This window comes from Sardina pilchardus, chromosome 20 (genome assembly GCF_963854185.1).
Source record: "Sardina pilchardus chromosome 20, fSarPil1.1, whole genome shotgun sequence".
NCBI lineage: Eukaryota > Metazoa > Chordata > Actinopteri > Clupeiformes > Clupeidae > Sardina > Sardina pilchardus.
The window spans coordinates 10,937,016-10,955,522 of NC_085013.1; the positions used below are offsets into that span (position 1 = coordinate 10,937,016).

Below are 18,507 nucleotides of genomic sequence, written 5' to 3' on the forward strand. Positions count from 1 at the left end.
CATCTTTTTTTGCTGAGAATAAATACAACAATGAAAACAAGAGGCAGAAACTGGCAACAGCATATCAACTCTTCCACAGGGTGACGCCGTACCTTGTGCTTTATTGCCTTTTCTTTCAAACCAGCACTATAGTCAAATCCCAAAAAAAGGCACAAGGATGACTAGCAGCAGGCCATAGCATTTCTCGCATACAATTACAGTCCTTTAGCAGAACACACACACACACACACACACACACACACACACACACTCACACACAAACAAACAAACAAACGATAATAAAATTGGTCCAGTTAAATTAGAACTAGCTTCATACATTTAACAATAAAAAAATGTATTTCGTAAAATCAATTATAAAAATAAAGTAAAAAATGTCTTTTTAAAAGGTTAAATTTTTCCTCAAGACCCCTGACACAAACCCTGTACAGAAATAAGCTGCACTGGAGAGAAAGGTCCCCGTAATGGGCAACTGTGTTAGTCAGTTTCCCACTGGGCAGCCTACACCTTGGCCTCTTGTGCCAGTGTTATCACTCCGCCATCACATGAGAGCCCATCATCCGTCTGCGGTACAAAAACAGTATTCATGCTCACTCATTCTCTCTCATTCTCAACTCTGACGCCTCGGTGTCGCTTCCTCCTCTTGGATTCTGTCTCTCTCCGGGTCCTCAAGTTGATGGATTTTGATGTGATCACTTTTGGGGAGATTGCTAAGAGGGATAATAACACAGATGAACTTCAGGACACCCACGTAAAATATAAAATTTAACTGAATCAAATTCATTAATTATCAGGAGTCATTACTTGCAGTCATATGAACAAACTGTTACACACAATACTTGTGTGCTGGAGGTGATGACCGAGGAGGAATAAAATATCTGGCTATCAAATGTTGAGTGCTTTATGAAGTGGAAGATGTCCACTAATATAACTGATCAGTTTGTCTTGGCCTCAATGGAGGCTATTGATGCTGATGTTTACCTAGTGGTTTGGGGTGTGATGAAGATGAACTGACGTAGATGCTGACGCTCAGAGAGTTCTAGAAGCAGGTCCAGCGAGATTCGGCGATTGTGCATATCCTTCAAGGAAACATCAAGAAAAAAAAATGTACCTTAAGATATAAACTCAACATATGGAACATATCCACACACACAAAAAAAAGAGGTCTAGCTCCACTAGTTGTAACCACAAGAGTGTGCTTCAGTCTACCAACTCCAGCATGAAAAGGAGCAGGTCTGAGCATGCTCAGTTCAACTGTAACTCTGATTACACACGTCAGATGAACCTGTCTGCCACCACACAGGAACTAAGACATTTCTATCAGATAAGGCAGGGTAGCAGTGAACGCTAACCGACTACTACCGAGGAAGGAATGAAAACCCCCTCCTGTCCTTTCTTGCTGTTCCTTATGAAGGGTTCAGATGCCATTTTTGATGAGTTTACAGAAATGTATTTATTACATTTATATTTACATTTATATTTAACTTGATATCTGTTAAAATGTTGTTGGCTTGGGTTGGTTTTATTTATTTTACTTAAAAACTAAAAAGCCAGCAAATAGCAGTTTGATAGAATCTGCAATTGACAATATCACATATACTTACAGTTTGGGTTAAATTCTGACAGTATTTCAAATTCCTCAAATGTGTTAACACCAACAAAAACATTATTTCATGAGACAAATAAAAAAAGCTCCATGTGCAAAATTCCTGGATAACTCCTCTGGAGTGGCTCACCATGTAGACATCAAACTCGTCCAGACAGCGGAAGGGAGACTCCGTGATCTCCCAGAGTGACAGGATGAAGCAGACAGTGGAGAAGGAGCGCTCGCCACCCGACAGAGACCGCATGTCACTCACAGTGTCATTCTCCTGACCTGGTGGTTTCACCTGCCAGGCACGCACACACACACACACAGAGATGTAGAGAGAGCGATACATTGTTAAATATCTGTTAATAACTCATCATCCTACAGTACATCAGTTATTACACAAAAATCAACTGTTATCTATTCATACCTTGCAGTCACATGACTACCAAGGATACCTGGCGGGCAAGAAACGCTGGGGAATGACGAAAAAACAAACAACAAAAAAACGACCCTCAAAAAACAATCCAATCGCACTATCTGGCATGTTGTTTTCACCTGAAAACACCAACTTTATAGAAAGACTGGCCACATCCTGACAAGATCCTTTACAGGGTTTCGTTGCTGGAGAGAATGATGTTTTTGCCCGCCAGCCAGTAGTCACATGCAAAGTATGAATACTATTACAAGCGACTTCAGCCCGAGCAGTTATGACAATATAAAGAAAAAGAGAGAAACAGAGAAACATACTGATATTGAGAGGGTTTCGTTGTTGTGGTCAAATTTCATGGAGCCACAGCACTGCAGTTTTATGAGGAAGTTGTTGAAATACAGCTTGCACCTCACAGAGAGCGACCTGCAACAAAAATGCAAAAAGCCTGAGTATGGGTGCCTCTCATTTGGGGTTTTATACGTCCTCCCTCGCTCCTCGGGCCTCGATCCTCACTGATCTACATAAAGAATGATGGGGCGGCAACAATGGGATAGTCTATCCAGTGTTAGTTATAGATCAGTGGGAATGCCCCTCGAGGATCGAGCATCGAGGATCGAGGAGATTAGTTGAGAGGCACCCCGAGTCTCTTTCAAACGTTACTCACTCAACTTTAAAAAGGAATGTTTTGAGAGTATTCATCAGGTATTTCATCAGGTCCCTTTCCACAGGTGTATGAAATCAAGCACCTTGATTATCAACGTAGACTGCATGGTGCTTGATTAATACACCTGTGTAAAGGGACCTGATGAAAGCCATGAATAGTTGGTGTAGACAAAGATCATTAAGGGAAGAGCAAGATACTTCATGAGAAGCCACTTCCTGGAACCCCAAATGGGGGGGGGGGGGGGGGGCAAAATCCCCCTTTATGCAGAGCTGTTCCATTGAAGTCTATGGACATGACACGCATGACACACCCCCTTTATGCAGAGGACGTGATCCCCGTTTTGCACCCAATAGACATGAACTACGACGACGTATCTTGCTCCGCCTTAAGGATCTTTGGTGTAGATGTCATGCATAAACATGGTGTGGCCTCTACATGGTGTGCTCATTGACATGGTAAAGCAGTGGCAGTGTAGTCTAGAACCAGTCTAAAATCCGGTTACATCAGCACAAAAAGTCATACCTTCGAAGAGTTTTGTAACGAGCTTGTCTGTCGGTCATGATGTTATCCAGGCGATCAATGAACTTCTTCAAATCCCTGAGCTGGCTGGACTTACTCTTATAGTTTTCATGAGCTTCAGCATAATTTCTGAGGAGAAAAACATAGATAAGACATGTGTGTGTTCTTCTGAGATATAATGTCTCTATTTGGTATCTATACAATTATTACAGTTCAGTTATGACAGAAACTGTTTGCTTGCTAGGAGTCATATTGAGAGAGGAGATCAATGGGTTTGAGAGAAATCAATGGGTTATCTATCACATATCTTGTCCCAGATGAACCAACTGCACCTGACCGCTTACCTGATTACTTTCTCCTTGTCTCCATGGCTACGCTCCTGCGTGGTGATTTTCTGCCGCAGGCGTGTGATCTCTGTGTCGAGACTTTTTGTGCTCCGGTCGACATTCTCCCGCTCTGGGCTGATTTCTTTGGCCTTCTCTATGTATTCCTGAATTTCAAAGCACAAAAGGCAAGGTATGACTCAACAACTGACCTTGGTTTGCATCATTCTAATGGGCCAGGGATGGCATTAATTAGAATCCCAGTCATTGGGATTCGCTTCTAATCGCACATCACTGGTTAGCTGAGCATAGCTTACATGGTATCCATGTCTGAAAGGAGGTGACTGATCAATCATTACTGAGGGGGTGAAAAGCTCGCACGGACTGCAAACAGGTGGAATTTCAAGCTGTACCTGAATCTCCTCGTCTTTGGCAGTGAGCTCATTCTTCATGGTCTGGATGTTTTCTTCTTGGACCTTGGCTTTCCTCTCCAGGATCTTCAGAGTCTGATCCAGCTTGCTGCACTCGGACTCCCCCTTCACTAGATCTTCCTAAAGAGTACACAAGATATCCTTCTGAGTCATGTTACTTTACCCCATTCATTCCCATTCAATCCACACCAATCCATTAATGAATAGGAATATTCATTAATGTTTCAATGCTTCAAACGCAACAGATACTTCCATACATCAGACAGCAGTCTTTATGCATCTGCTGGACTTATCTGATCATCCAAAAAAAGCACGTCCATGAAACCAAACAGCTGATTTCCCAGCTGCAGCCATTTTGTGCAGCATGCAAGGAGTAATCTTGTGGTGTCATAAATAATTTTAAGTACCCCCATCAACAGGAGGTTAGCTGGTTTCCTGGTAGATGAAAAGGGGTGTGTTCACTCTAATGCTATAGTTCTGACCATATTATGCTTATGGATGCTCTTAGGGTTTAGCTGAGGATTTGTGAACGTTTTACAGCAAAAGACACTTACACAGAAAGCAGCATTAGTCGGGCTGCAACAAAAATGAACTAACTGTCTACTACTGAATCAATCGCCTGGTTTGTGTCAAGGAAACTACCTCAGAATTCTCAAGATTTTACGACCTTAAGCTTAAATATTTTCTGCTTTGCTTCATTCTTTATGACAATAAACTAAATATATTAAGAGTATGGTATAACCAAGGCATTTGAGGACATATCTGTGAGTTTAGGGAAACACTCATTAACATTGTTTCACTTTTTCTCTGCCATTGTACAGCAACAATTACTCAATTCAGCAAGAAAATAATCAACAGATTAATCGACTAGTTAGTACAATAATCGTTAGTTGCAACACTATTAGAGAGAATCTTAGAAATTGAGTGAACAGAGTACACCTTCAGGATGATAAAACCAGGACAAAAACCTTGTATGTTAATACAGTGCCCTCCAAAAGTATTAACACATGCTTAAAGTTAAATATAAAATCATCTTTTGGATATTGATCTTAATGCCTTAAATGAAAAAATGAGGAAATATTCAACCTTTAAGGACATCCATGTTCTTTGTGAATGAATAATGTATTGTAAATAAATAAATGTTATGTATTAAATAAATGTAAAAAAATGTGTTCCAATACTTTTGGAGGGCACTGCATGTAAAGGTCTACAGTGTGCACAGAAGAGAGCAGCAAAATATTTCCGCATCAATGACTTATGCTTATCTATTTAGTTATGCTGCGGATGGGATCATAAACGGACACAGCAACAAAAAATGACCGGTCTAGGATGCCAGACACTATTGTTGAGCCTAATTTAATAAGCTTTTGCATGAAGGAAGGTTGCTTGCTTGATTACCCCAGTGAAACGCTCAGAGGCTGCTCTGTTGGTGATGCCGTGTTCTACACTAAGTTTGCTTTGTTGGTGATTTTGCTTTGGTTTGATTCTTTGGTTGGGCTTTCGGGCTACTGTCAGTGGTACCCATTATGGATCCTGGGAACAACATGCAGTGCGTTTGTGACTGCCGACAGCAGCCAGCCAACTGTGGGTTGTCATATCCTATGTCAAGTTGTCTAATGTTAAATAGGCTGGCTTGGTTGTTGATTGGCCACTGGAGGAAATCCCCTTTTATGATGTAAAACATCTAACGTGTATTCTGAAAAAACTGATAACTCCAGATAATACACTCACCTTCAGTTGCTCAGAGTAGTCAGTAAGCTGTTCCATTTTATTCTTGACGTCTTGAAACTTAAGATCGGCATTCAACAAAACTTTACCCTGCTTGTCTAGTTCGGACTTTGTCTCCTCCACATTCATTTTTTCCAAATCAATTTTTTGCTGAGTTTCTTGGGCTTCTTCTTCCTGCGATATCCAGCAGAAAACAAATCAGGGAAGAGCTTTTTTGTATCACTAAGCACAGCTGAGTTGTGATGGAAAGTTCAGCTTACCAGGGTACTAACGTCCTCTATTTGAGACTCCTCAATGTTCTCCAGCTCAGATATGGAAGCCTTCACTTGATTGACGCTTGCCTGCAAAGAAAATAAAACTCCTCTTTACTCTGAATGGATTTGTGACTCTTCAAATGGGATACGTTTGATCGACAAAAATTATGCAATTTCCAAAAAGTTTATTCTAGGATTTCAGAATGATCTCAACACCTGCCAGTTTTTTTTATATTTCACAGTCAATAAAACCTACATGCTTCCTCTTTAAAAGAGCGCATGCTTTGTCTCTTTCTAACGTGAAGAGTTTCTGGTGACTGAGGTTTTTGTGCCCCTGGTGATGGTGTGGTTAAACTGTAGGCACTTGGGTGTCTTTGAGTGAGTGTCTACTGTACGTTTTGTTGTGGTGTGTGGTTTCAACTGCATAGCCTCTTCCTCTCACCTGGTTCTTCTTGCAGGCAATGATGACACTATTCATTCGGTCCTCCATGGCCTGGATGTCCTGCTTGACAGAGTTCAGGTGGAGCTGGAAGCGGGACAGCTGAGCTCGATGATTCTCCACCTCAGACTCCACCAGACTGGATGGAAATGGAAAATGCAGAGGCATTACACAAAAAGTCATCATCATACTTCCTCACATCACAGAGGAACTCATCTCAGCCCTGACCTGTGACACTAGGCAGGAAACAAGCAGCAAACAACCAATAACGCAGCGCGGCATACCAACTACACAGTCAAATGGAAACACATCTTGCTCTGCCCAACGAAAAAGTAGACAAATACAAGAATGTTTTCTAAAATTCATCATCTACACGCAAAACTGTAAATGTAAAATCAAAATGATAAAACAACCAAACATGCCTATCATAATACTCACAATCCACACCCTAATTCTTCACAAATAAAAGCTTGCTTGTATCGGAGCATTTGTATGCCACACAGGCAACATAAAGCGTGACATATCTATTAGTGATCTATATTAATCTAAAAGACCCTGCTGCAGTGGGCCACAAGAGAACAGGAACAGCTCCGGACCTTCACAAACATGACACACAGGGAAGAGACCATCATCACCCATCACCCATGAGGAAAGAGTAGACGTGACTGACTGACTGCTGCATCAGTAGCTTTAGCGTGTTGATTATACTGAATAGATACTAGCGGAGATACTACGCACAGGAATTGCCGTTTTTTGCTGAAATGGCAGATGGCATGTGCAACAGCTAACAGTTGGGTTGTGGTGTGGTTGTGCTCTCCACCTCTAAGATCTTGAGACTGGATGACTGAGTCAAACATTGCTGACGTTTGTGCTCAGGGTAAATGGTGGTTGGGGTCTGGTGCTGATCAAGGATGGGTGAGTAGCAAAATCATTTCTTGTCTGTCTCAAACCAACTGTTGGATGACGAGATCTTTTCACACTGATGTGTGCAGTAGAATCTATTTTGGACAGAAGTCCTATTTTTAAACAACCCCAATGGCTTTGAACCCTTGACGCCCAGTCGCTTTATCCAGCTCAAACTCCAACCAGCACTACAGGACCACCAGGGTTATTTGGAATGGACGATCTATAGGTCCGAAGGCAGCAGCAACAACGCAGCAACAAGTGATCTTTTCTGGACATGAGAGTATCTTCCACCCTTGCAGGAAATGGTCCCATGTCTATCAGAATGTCTATGTGGGAGACGTTCTAGCTGTTGCTACAGAGAGGGTCAAGGGTCATTGAAGACATTAAAGATTCCAAAGGCCTTGTCCGTGCTGTACAACTCGAGACCAAACACACCAGCTTTGAAAGGCCTAATAGGACACTGACCCCAAGACGACCCTCGACCGTCTCAAGCTGCATGGGGGCGGCCAGTTACACAGCACCCCCTACTTCACATAACCTTTGCAAACTGCTAATAAACCACAGTGACAGTTAGGTTACCATTGCTGCATAAATGTCCATATTCTTTCGACTGCATCTCTTTTAATGTTTGCAGGCATTGCTACAACGGTTTACCACTTCAGCTTTCAATTTCAAAACCAATGGATGTTCCCTCGTCCCTGATTCGCCGCCCTTTTTTAGAGTTATTGGTGCAACGCTAATGCATTGAGAGGTACACTGAGGCCAGACTAGTATGGGTGGGGCCAGGCTATACAGCCTCTCAGTGATTCCCATCAAAGGAAATACTTCTGATAAATTTCTTTAGCCACCACATAATAACATAAGAGATTACAAGGGGATATATGAGATCCATTTTCATCCACCAAAGAGACACAGGACACAGAAAAAACGATCTCTTCCGAGGTAGAATAATAAGGCCATACCTACAACCGTAACTCTATAGACACAGCTCTCATTAAAACACGGCTCATGCCTGTTATTACAAGCATTCATTCTGTGCAAAGCTATGAATAACGTCAGTGGAACATTAATCACTAAGAATGAATAACACATTTAAATTAAAATAGTAGAATTACAGCTATGATCCGTAATGTGTCAAAAACACAGGTGTGTTAATTGCACTTGCCGAATTTCTGCCTCGGGGTCTCCACCCAGGTACTTGACGAGCACCTCCCTCTCTGGGACGTAGATGCGGTTGGTGTAGATCTGGTCTCCCTCCCCAGTGAAGGCCTCTCGGCAGTTACGAGGTGGCCTGCCCTGCTGCATCACTTTCCTGGCCATGACTTTATCCTTGGGCACACACACAAAGACACAAACACCATTGATATGTGTGCCATGCCAAAAGCTGATAGGTTTAACAATTGTGCACAAATGTGACTATTCTAGTCGATTATAAGAGAACCTTACAATGCTTAACAGTCACTAAACAGAAATTATATAGGGAGAGGTGTTTTCTGAAAAAAAATGCAGCATAAATGCAGCTGTGAGGTATATATGCATAAGGAGCCATGACTTACTCTGATGACCAAGATGCACTCAATCCCCCTCATATCTATTAGGCAGTTGGTGATCACAGGGTTGGAGCAGTTTAGTGTATCAAGGACAGTTGGAAAGTCTGGGTGCTTCACTCCTCTGGAACCAGGATCATACACACACATATTAAAAACATTAATCCTATTATAGCAATACAGTATATAGCAAAGCTAACACAGTTTATGTGACAGCACTGTGAATGTACTCATAGTCAGAGGAATAAAAACTCTGCTGAAAGTTCCAAGCTCTGCCCCTAGAGGTCACTCTTACCTTCCCTGGACATTGTAAACTTTGTCCGAGTAGGGGCACACAATAATTTGTGGTCGACTGTATCGGGGGAAGTGTGAAGCCATGAGCTCCTCCAAGACCCGTTCATCTTTGAAGTTGTCACAACAGAACGTCTTCATGAAATTACGTAAGCAGCTTTCCACCGCGACGGCCAAACCGGGGTCTTTGAGGGTGATGCAGGCCCCTTGTGACAAAATAACCACCACAAACACTGTAAGGACTACTGCTACACACATTTGGTCATGAGTATGGTTATGATACAACATGTGTTTTTATCCAAAACCTCTTACACCTGGCCCCAGCCGTGGCGCAACTGGCTGGGGCACCTGCACCGCACGCCGGCGACCCGGGTTTGATTCCCGCCCCGTGGTCCTTTCCGGATCCCACCCCAATGCTCTCTCCCACTCACTTCCTGTCTCTCTCAACTGTCCTATCATTAAAGGAATAAAAAAAGCCCAAAAAATATACTTCTAAAAAACCCTCTTACACCTACATCAACGATAACAATAATCAACATTATAACACTCTCTTAGAATCTATGAAAACATTCATGTAAACAATGCTTTTGTTAATCAGTCCTAGCTGCAACAGGGCCTTTAATTATCTACACCATTTATTGTAACATGTATTAATACATGAGGTAATACAAGTGGTCTTACCTATGGGCCCAAGAGGTTTGTGTGCGAAGCGGCCCTGGGCATGTGCCTTGTTGATGGACTCTATCAACTCTGGCATTCGCTCCCCAAACATCCTAAGCCTGTTGGACCTACTGGCCAGCAGCTGGTTCTTCCTCTTCAGTTTGGCCTCCAAGGCCACCTTAATGTTCTTCTCCTCCATACTGTCAGAAAACAAAACGTGGAACAAAAAGAGGTTTATGGTCTAATACATGAGGCTACTGTGAGGGACATGGCACATTAAGGCTGGACTAGAGAGGCACAATTTATCTCCATCCAACATTCACTTGGTCAAAATGATTGCTATAAAGCTTTTCTCTATTACTGCCAGTGAATATGGTAAGATATGCTAATGTGGTAACATATCCTAAGCAGTGTAAACTTCGCAAAAAATTGAGCAGTATGACCACCAGGAGTAGTAGAAGTATGAGCGGTATGAACTTTAGTAGTAGAATTTAGAATCTTTTTAGGAAACAAAAAAATCACATTTCGGGGAATTTTAGAGATCTTGATAACCACTCAACTCTACAGTGTTAGTCACATTCAAAGCTGAAGTTTTGCCAGACTGATAACTTCTGCAAAAGCTGTTCCAGCTGTTTACCTGTTGCTATAGAGATAACCATTTTTACTTTCATCCTAGATACAACATAAAGTAGGGTAGTTACCATGGAGGTTGAAACACAACCTAACATTTGCAATCTAACTGGGGCAGCTGTCTTATTGTCTAAGTGAAAGTGGCCAAATTAAGAATTCCTCCAAGCTTGCTGGTACCATCCAGCTTTGTGTATTAGCACTTTAATGCAAAAGTTTGTCTGGTTTCACAGCAAAATGCAATTACCTGAGCTTGTCATACTCCTCTCTTCCTTTGAAGAGAGCTTGTTGCTTATCCTTTATCTCTTGATTCAGTGCGAGTGATTGGGCTTCGTGTTTTTCCAGCTGCTTCTTCAGGGCAGCCATCTTCTTTAGGCGTTTGATGCGTTCCACTTCCTGATTCTGACTTTCACTGTTCACAGAAAGGAGACAGGCACTTGAAACTATTTACACAATCACACTGATTGAGGGTTTTTAGCTATTGTGTTATTTCTCAGAACCAACTAGATAACAGCAAAATGATCAGCCAAGATCATGATTTAAAAAAAAAACAAAAAAAAACAGTTGCACCATTGCACAACTCTTTTCAAACCAAACCAAAATGTGCATCAAAGGATAATCAACATGTGGCTTTCGGAGAAAGTTACTTACTGATGTCTGATTTTGTGTATTCTCTCTGAGAGAAGGCAATGCTCTTTTTCCAATTGCTTGAGTTTATTTTCTGCTCGAAAGTACACAACCTGGAAAATGCAAGTTTGCTCCAACTTTAGTTACTCTCAAATTATTGTACCATCTTTTAACATGAATTTATTCCATAAATATGTGACATTCTCTGTCTTAGGAAAAAAAAAAAAAAAAAAAACATTTTCATTCAGTCACATTGAGGTAAGGTTAGTTTATTTGTACAAACAAAAACATTGTAAGAAATGATGACCAATTGCATTGTTGTTTATCAAAATGTTAGGGGATTGAACCGATGCTTATGATCTAGCAATTGTTTGTACAACGGACACAAGGCTATGTGGCTGGCTCCTTCACTGTCGGCCCTGAAGTGTGTATGCATTCTGAACTTCCATCCAGAATGTTTCAACTCAGCTGAGTGTTTACATCGGTCTGACTTTATTAGTCTTAAAAATATACAGTGTTCCGTATTCTTTTCTTCTCATCACTGACTTTTACAAGGACTGATGGAAACACAGTGGGTGCCTCTCATTCGGTCTTTTATACACCCTCCCTTCCTTGATCCTCGTCCTCACTGATCTATATAAAGAATGATGGGGCGGCAACAATAGGATAGTCTATCCAGTGTTAGTTATAGATCAGTGGGAACAAGCCTCGAGGACCGAGCATCAAGGAGAGCCACCCCATGTAAGCCAAGGGTAGTTGGAAAAGGGCTGCTCACCTCTTGACCTTTCTGGTCTTTACTTTTGACCTTCAGCTCCTCCTTCAGCTTGTGGCTCTCTGCAGCCAGAGTCTCCTCCTCCTCACGCACCTTCTCCAGCTTCTTCTGGATATCACTGACCTTCTTAGTAGCCTGGGTGACTTTGGACTGAAGAATAAGAAACAGGTATTAACTTCATCCAAGTTATAAGTAGTAGTCAGCGAGCAAATATATTGAAAGCACAAACTACATTTATCAAAACTGGGGAATTAGGTGGCATTTTAATTGGTGGTTTTAGGAATGATTTGTGAAGTAACAGCCTTTGATAAAATCTAAAGGCCAAACTCACAGGACTCATACAGTCATGGCTGAAACTGTTCTACTATTCAGAAAAAAAGAAAACCCCTCAATTTTCCTTTGAAATAATTTGAAACTTACAGACCAAAGTATTTGAAATTCATCATTATTTATCCCATGTTTAATACAAATTAGGCTTCGATTTTGACTCTTCATTCAACAGAATATTTTAAATCACAAAAAAATGAAAGTAGCATTGACAAAAATAATGGTAACCTTCACCTAATAGTGTATTGCATGACCTTTAGAGGAAGTAACTTCCTACAAAAGCTTTCTGTAGTTCTGAATGAGACTGAATGTGACAAACAACTCTTTTTTTTGCATGTTGGTACACACTTAGCATACACTGCAGACAAGGGCCAGGTTTCCCAAAATTGTTAAGAAGCTCTTAAGTGCTAAGAACTTCTTAGGAGCATTGTAAGAATGTTCTAAGAACGCTCCTAAGAAGTTCTTAGGACTTAAGAGCTTCTTAACGATTTTGGGAAACCCGGCCAATATCATTTAAATTCTGAGACTACTCAGGACTCCTGGTTCAGGGCTGGGTCAAACGGATATGCAAATACCCGATGCAGTTGATCTCATAGTGTGCTGTGCTCTTCAATGTATTCGCCATTTGAGGAACCAGTTTACTGCCAACATAACAAGCAAATTAAGTCACACATACCTGACAAAGGACAAGCTTCTCCTCGAATTTGCCATTACTCTCCTCTTTGTCAATCTGTTCCTTCAGCTGATCAATCTGCCACTCTTTCTCTCTGACCTAAACAGTAAGAACAGTAACAAACAGTGATTGTTATTTTGGTGTAGTTGCACCGAGGTGCCAGGAATAAATAATAAAAAAAAACATTTTGTCAAACGCACCAGACACCAGGCCATCTTCCTCTGCAGTCCCTCCAGGGTCTTCTTCATTTCGTCGAGCGATGCCAAACTCTCATATCTCTCTTTCTTAAGCATATAGTCTTGCTTGAGGTCTTTCAGACACTTCAAAAAAGAACGCAAAAACAATGCTAAGTGACACTAAATGATGCCAATCCTAGAAGCGAATGAGTCATTTTTATTCCTCAAAATGTACTCCACAAACTGCACAATGTAAAACAGAACAATCTGATCAAAATCATGGCCTGACTATCATCACAGCACAAAACTGGAAAAGTCTATAATAGTAAAAAAAAAGTCTACAAATATAGTAGTGTGTGTGTGTGTGTGTGTGTGTGTGTGTGTGTGTGTGTGTGTGTGTGTGTGTGTGTGATCTGTGGTGGAAAATGTCCACTTTCGAATCCAATGAACACTCAACTATTTACTAATTAGCACTCTGGAACAAGCCGTCCGAAGGAGACAATGACTCTGAATAACTCTGAAGACTGCTGATCTTTATTCCCCAGTGTCCACCTGGCCTTGTCCTTGCTCTGAACCCACCAGCTGATGACATCACCTCTCCCTTGCCCATCTAGTGAGGAGCCTGGAATGTACGGTGCTCTCCCACAAACTACTCCCTGGACTTTTAGTCTGTTCTGCTCAAGATATGTAATGGCCTTGAAACGCATACAGTAAACGCAGTAGGCCCAGAAACGCTTACAGTAAATCAGAGAGGCCCATTACATCTTATGGAATCATAAATGCATCCTTTGAATCATGAAAAATCACCACACATTCTCCTCATCCCTCCTCCTCATCCTTTTCCTCTACCTCCTCCTGCCGCTCCACCTGGTCTCGCGTCACGTCCTCGGTCTGCTTGATGTGAATATAATCCTTCCTCATCTGCTCCAACAGTGTTGCCTTCATGAAGAACTTTGAAACAAACATCAGTGTCACATTTAAGCCTTCACTGTCCACCACAAAGACTTAACGGGAAAGAAAACCTGACACTTTTTCAAAAAGTTAGGACCCTCACCTTGTACTTATCTGCTTCACTTTTTGAGTGGAGGAATTGCTTACTCATCTCTTGGTTCAGTATTGAGACTGGATTATCCACCTGAAAAAAATGAGGATCAGTTTAAAAATGGGCTGTGATCGTCACATAATTAATGCAGAGGAATATGAGACACCATGCCACACCTGGATGTTAAAATGATCTAAAATAGACATCAACTCCTCCTTCTTGTTGGAGACCATTTGCCCTAAAAACACACACAGACAAACAGTATGTGTCAGGGCTTAAGGGTTTTGTTTTGCCATGAAATGTCCAACACTTGAGAAACAAATCAGACGTGCTCACATACCTGATTTACTCTTAATCTTACACAGCCTGCACCCATCATTGGTGATGCGCTGTTCGACAACGATGCAGTCTCCGTATACGTCTCCCTTATACGCATCTGAGCCTCTATTACGTAGCTTTACAGTAACATCTGCATGGCTGGACAAAATATGTTAACACCAGTCCAGTTAGTATGGACACATACAGTTACAGGCATTAATAATGTCCCTACTGATTTGACCCTTCACTGTTTAAAATCATATAAAAGACCAATGATAAACCCTAACTGCAGTGTAGAGATGTATAAAATGTTTTATACAACATTGTCTTTAATACCACTGCATTGCCATTTCAAATTGCTAAACAAGACATAAAAATAAATAAATAACTAAAAAAAAGCGAATGATACCAACCCCTCTCCATTTTTCACAAATCCTTTTAGTGAAACACCCCGGTTTGTCATGGTGGCTTTCCCCCCAAGACCAACGATAAGGGCAGTGAGGATTGCACTTTTCCCACCTGAAATAACAAGTCAAGATTAGAGAACAGCTCATATTTTCTTGAGGGTAAAACTTTTTTTCTCCACTGATGTGTGATAAACTGTTGTTCATGATCTCACTTATAGAAATTAAAGGAATTATTGGAACCATTCTGAACACTTACTGCCATTATTTCCAACGATAAAATTTACGTTCTGGCCAAACTGGAATGGACCGAGGTTTTGATGACACATGAAGTTCTTCAGTGTAATGCTCTCAATGACGCCAATATCTCCCAAACTCTACAATCAAGGATAAGCAAATACCAGATTGAACTAACTGCCTTGAAATCTTCAATAGATTCCAATTGTATGCATGTTTGTAACCATGTATGCAGCCATACCGAAGTGGAGAATGGATGCTCCTCCAGGCTTTCGCCATCCTCAAAATCTTCATCCTGCGCTGAACACTTCTCTGTTACCCTGATAGTTTTGCTGGCTTTTGCCTCAGTCTGTGTTTTTGACTTTCTTTTATTCATGGTCATGCACAAAATGTGCAATCTGTGAGGGATTAACACAAAACAAACACAACATGTTTGTATCATTTAAAGGTGCAGTCAGTGATTTTATGCAATTCTATGCCCATAAGGTTTTGATCACATTCTGGTCACATTCAGCCATCATCTCCTAACAACTGCTAGCTGCTCATTCTGTGAGTAGGCCTACACTGACTGCGTTTACATGCACTTTAGTATCCCGGTTATGTTCGGGGTTTTGAAGTATCCCGGTTTTGTATTTGCACAATGTAAACATCATACCCCGATTTCGGAACCCCGGATAAGCCCTTATCCCGGTAACAAGTATCCCGGTTATGCTAGGTGGTGTACTCCCAGAGAAACCGGGATACTGTTCCATGTATACACCTTATGCCGGTTTCTCAGGCAAAAAACGTATTACATTAGTAAAGTGCTAAATAGAACTTTATTGTTGGTAACCAGAACACTGTTATTCATCATGTAAACAGGGATATGAATAACCGGGTTTCTCTGTGTTCATGTAAACACCATATCCTGATCCTGAATATGATCAAAATCGAGATAAGCCTCATAACCGGAATACTAAAGTGCATGTAAACGCAGTCAATGTGAGAGAAACCTGGTCTCTGTAGGCAGCCCAGGCTCTGAAAACCGGCAACAAAGTGGGGGAAGCCTGTCACTGCACAAAAGTGTCTGCTGATTAATTTCCTGCAAAATCCCTGACAGCACCTTTAACAGTAACACTCCACATATACTGCCAAGCATCAAAGTCAGTCATACAACTAGAAATCACATTGCAGGCAACAGAATTCTAACCCAGGCAACAAATAAATGAACAAAAGACTAGACTGTAAATCCTTTCCACGTGTGTCATTTATTCAATTACCCTTTCATCAAAACTAATTTCACTCTTTCCTTTCACATGAAAGGATATAGTAACCTATACATTAAATTGTGGACCCTTGAATTTGGCGCTGGATAGGAATTCACAAATGGTTGACCAGAAGCGGCAAGTTGCCTACCCTACACAACAACATGATTTGCATTTTGACTGCGGACTTCACAAAATGTAGGCTATTATAGCAGGCGACTCTTCCGCAGGGCTACGAACGACTGTTGTTTAATCTATACTCTTTAGACCTTAAATAATGTATGTAAGCTTCGCTATGAATATATGACTGCTAAAGTTGAACACGCAGAATTTACTAGGTGCAATATGGCTCCAACAAGATCACCAACACCAGCCACTGGTGTGCCTAGTTTCGATCTCGCGTGTTACCCATTTCTACAGGTGAATAAACAATACTGTGGCTACAAAGTTACAATGCGCAGGCTACGTGCTCATTACTATGTATCACTCCATTGGAACGAAGGTGATACAGTAGCCTACAATGTAGCCACTTGTTGGAATGTTTCCGTAATGTACAGGGTTTTGCTAGACAGTCTACACATGACCGGTTCGAAGGTTAGCGAGAATGGACGTGTAACGTCGCGACTGTTTAGGCCCTTGATCATATGAAATGCTTGAGCATAGCCTCCATAGCTTTAGCCTAACACTTTTCCCGTGATAAAACCAGACATATTATTGCATAGCCCTCCAAAAGCACAATTATTTTCGGCAAACAAGTTCGTCGACTTTGTAATATCTTAAGAAATAGCGAAAAAATACATTGTCTTACCGCACAAAGTAAACTACGCTGGATCTCCAAGCACATCCGGGTTAACCATCAACAACATAGGTGGGCGTGTTTGTAACCGAATACTGTCTTTGAACCGACAGCTGGATCGACCTGAAATGAATCTCTCCTTTCAGTCACAAATTATCCTTAACCCTAGCCTGCAGTGCGTCTGGTGGGTCTTGTCGATAATATCCTGCTTGATAAAGGTCAGATTGCTGTGGCGTAGCCTACCCTAAACTGCGCTGAACTCATCACTCATCACCAACATGGTCTGTCGGTTTAGTGGAAACATTTTATGTCAGACACAGTCTAGCCTAGGCCAACAATAAAACAAGGACATGGATCAACGTCCGTCTGATCTCATAGCCCAGCGCCTGCCACACTAGCCTACCTTACACAGTTTGGGCATATTTGGTATTTGGTTTTGATTTAACTTTATTCTACAGGGTTCAGTGGCTAGGCTACTACATTAGGTTAGATTAGGCTATTTTATCAATTTTGCCAGCATGAACACCACCCCACAAGACTTCAAATAACGTAGATGTCCTGATAGCTAACAGCTGACTTGAGTTTAAGTCACACCCAAACCTGCCCAAACGCAGACCCAATTAGGCTGCCTACCTGATCACGTCAGAACATGAAACGAGCTGATTGGAAAGCCTTAAACAAATGACAAAATAAGGCAATGGGGGGAACTCTGTCTTGAAAGCCATGTCTACCAAACCCAAATATGAAGTTGTTGGAGGGAGGGGTATGTTGTTTTAAATTCCTCTCAAGTGTCTTGCTGCTTCAGCAAAAAAAAAAAAAAAATGATCATCTGAACTAGGATGTTTTGTTGTTAAGGATGTTTTAGCTTCAAGCAGCAGAGAGACATTTAGGCTACAGCGAATATAGCTGTTATAGCTGTTTCATTTTAAGACTTTCAGAAATTCAACAGACTACTAGGCATAGGCCCTATTTGCCGAGACCCAAGATCTGCAGCCAAGACTAGTCATGTAAAATTAGCTCAAGAATTAACATTGGGAAACACCAGCATGCGAATCAGAACACTCGATAAAATCGAGATGGATCCTCAACTTGTTAACAAGAGCTTGTCAGAGGTTGCCGCCGTGGAGGGAGTGTGGTCCGCCAGACTTGCCGTAGTAGGACTGGAGTGACGGAACAGTGATGGAAGTGGTTGGCGCGAGTACGAGTGCGAGTGCAAACAAACGGAAGAAAAAGTCTCAATTACAAAACATTGAGGATTATTCTGAATTAAAGGATAAAGGAAATGATACAGTATGTAAGGTATTTATTGCACTGGTGCAGGAGGGAGCGACTTTTGATGAGTGGAGCCCTATGCAACTGTCTAAAGCTATTCATAAGGAAATTGGGGAGGTAAGGAGTGTGAAAAAGTTGAGGAATGGGTCTTTGTTGGTGGAGTGCAGGGATGAGGATCAGCTAAAGAAGGCAATCAAGGTGAATGCACTGAA

At 41.5% G+C, this 18,507-nt stretch overlaps 2 protein-coding genes across 5 annotated transcripts in view; one reads left to right on the forward strand and one right to left on the reverse strand.

Moving 5' to 3' along the window:
* Positions 1–64: 64 nt before the first annotated feature.
* Positions 65–17,391, reverse strand: smc6 (structural maintenance of chromosomes 6). Its single transcript, XM_062522345.1, has 27 exons — positions 17,036–17,391; positions 15,225–15,381; positions 15,006–15,123; positions 14,756–14,861; positions 14,365–14,501; positions 14,201–14,262; positions 14,037–14,117; positions 13,832–13,933; positions 13,007–13,126; positions 12,810–12,905; positions 11,810–11,956; positions 11,059–11,147; positions 10,655–10,819; positions 9,802–9,980; positions 9,125–9,326; positions 8,839–8,953; positions 8,448–8,611; positions 6,380–6,515; positions 5,944–6,024; positions 5,687–5,857; positions 3,938–4,075; positions 3,546–3,691; positions 3,205–3,330; positions 2,336–2,441; positions 1,734–1,886; positions 979–1,076; positions 65–707 (listed from the first exon to the last, which is right to left on the reverse strand). Exons 2-27 carry the CDS (start codon positions 15,363–15,365, stop codon positions 608–610), a joined length of 3,279 nt encoding a protein of 1,092 aa, XP_062378329.1. The 5' UTR covers positions 15,366–15,381; positions 17,036–17,391; the 3' UTR covers positions 65–607.
* The window catches only part of LOC134067214 (ankyrin repeat domain-containing protein 66), a 14,879-nt gene continuing 13,502 nt past the window's right edge, over positions 17,131–18,507 (forward strand). For 2 of the 4 annotated variants that reach the window (XR_009936485.1, XM_062522346.1), the window contains exon 1: positions 17,131–17,241. The gene's annotated coding sequence lies outside the window, so the exon portion shown is untranslated. Of the gene's footprint in view, positions 17,242–17,682; positions 17,787–18,507 lie in introns of those variants that run through there. The other 2 variants (XR_009936486.1, XR_009936484.1) reach the window with 2 other exon arrangements.

What these genes read in the sequence shown, in the direction of transcription:
- smc6 (XM_062522345.1), bottom strand. Translation starts at nt 15,365, where the DNA reads ATGACCATGAATAAAAGAAAGTCAAAAACACAGACTGAGGCAAAAGCC. An exon ending in GTTTACAATGTCCAGGGAAG is followed by an intron (nt 8,954 to 9,124) that starts GTAAGAGTGACC and finishes TCCTGGTTCCAG; the next exon opens with AGGAGTGAAGCACCCAGACT. An exon ending in CGTTACAAAACTCTTCGAAG is followed by an intron (nt 2,442 to 3,204) that starts GTATGACTTTTT and finishes TTTTTGTTGCAG; the next exon opens with GTCGCTCTCTGTGAGGTGCA.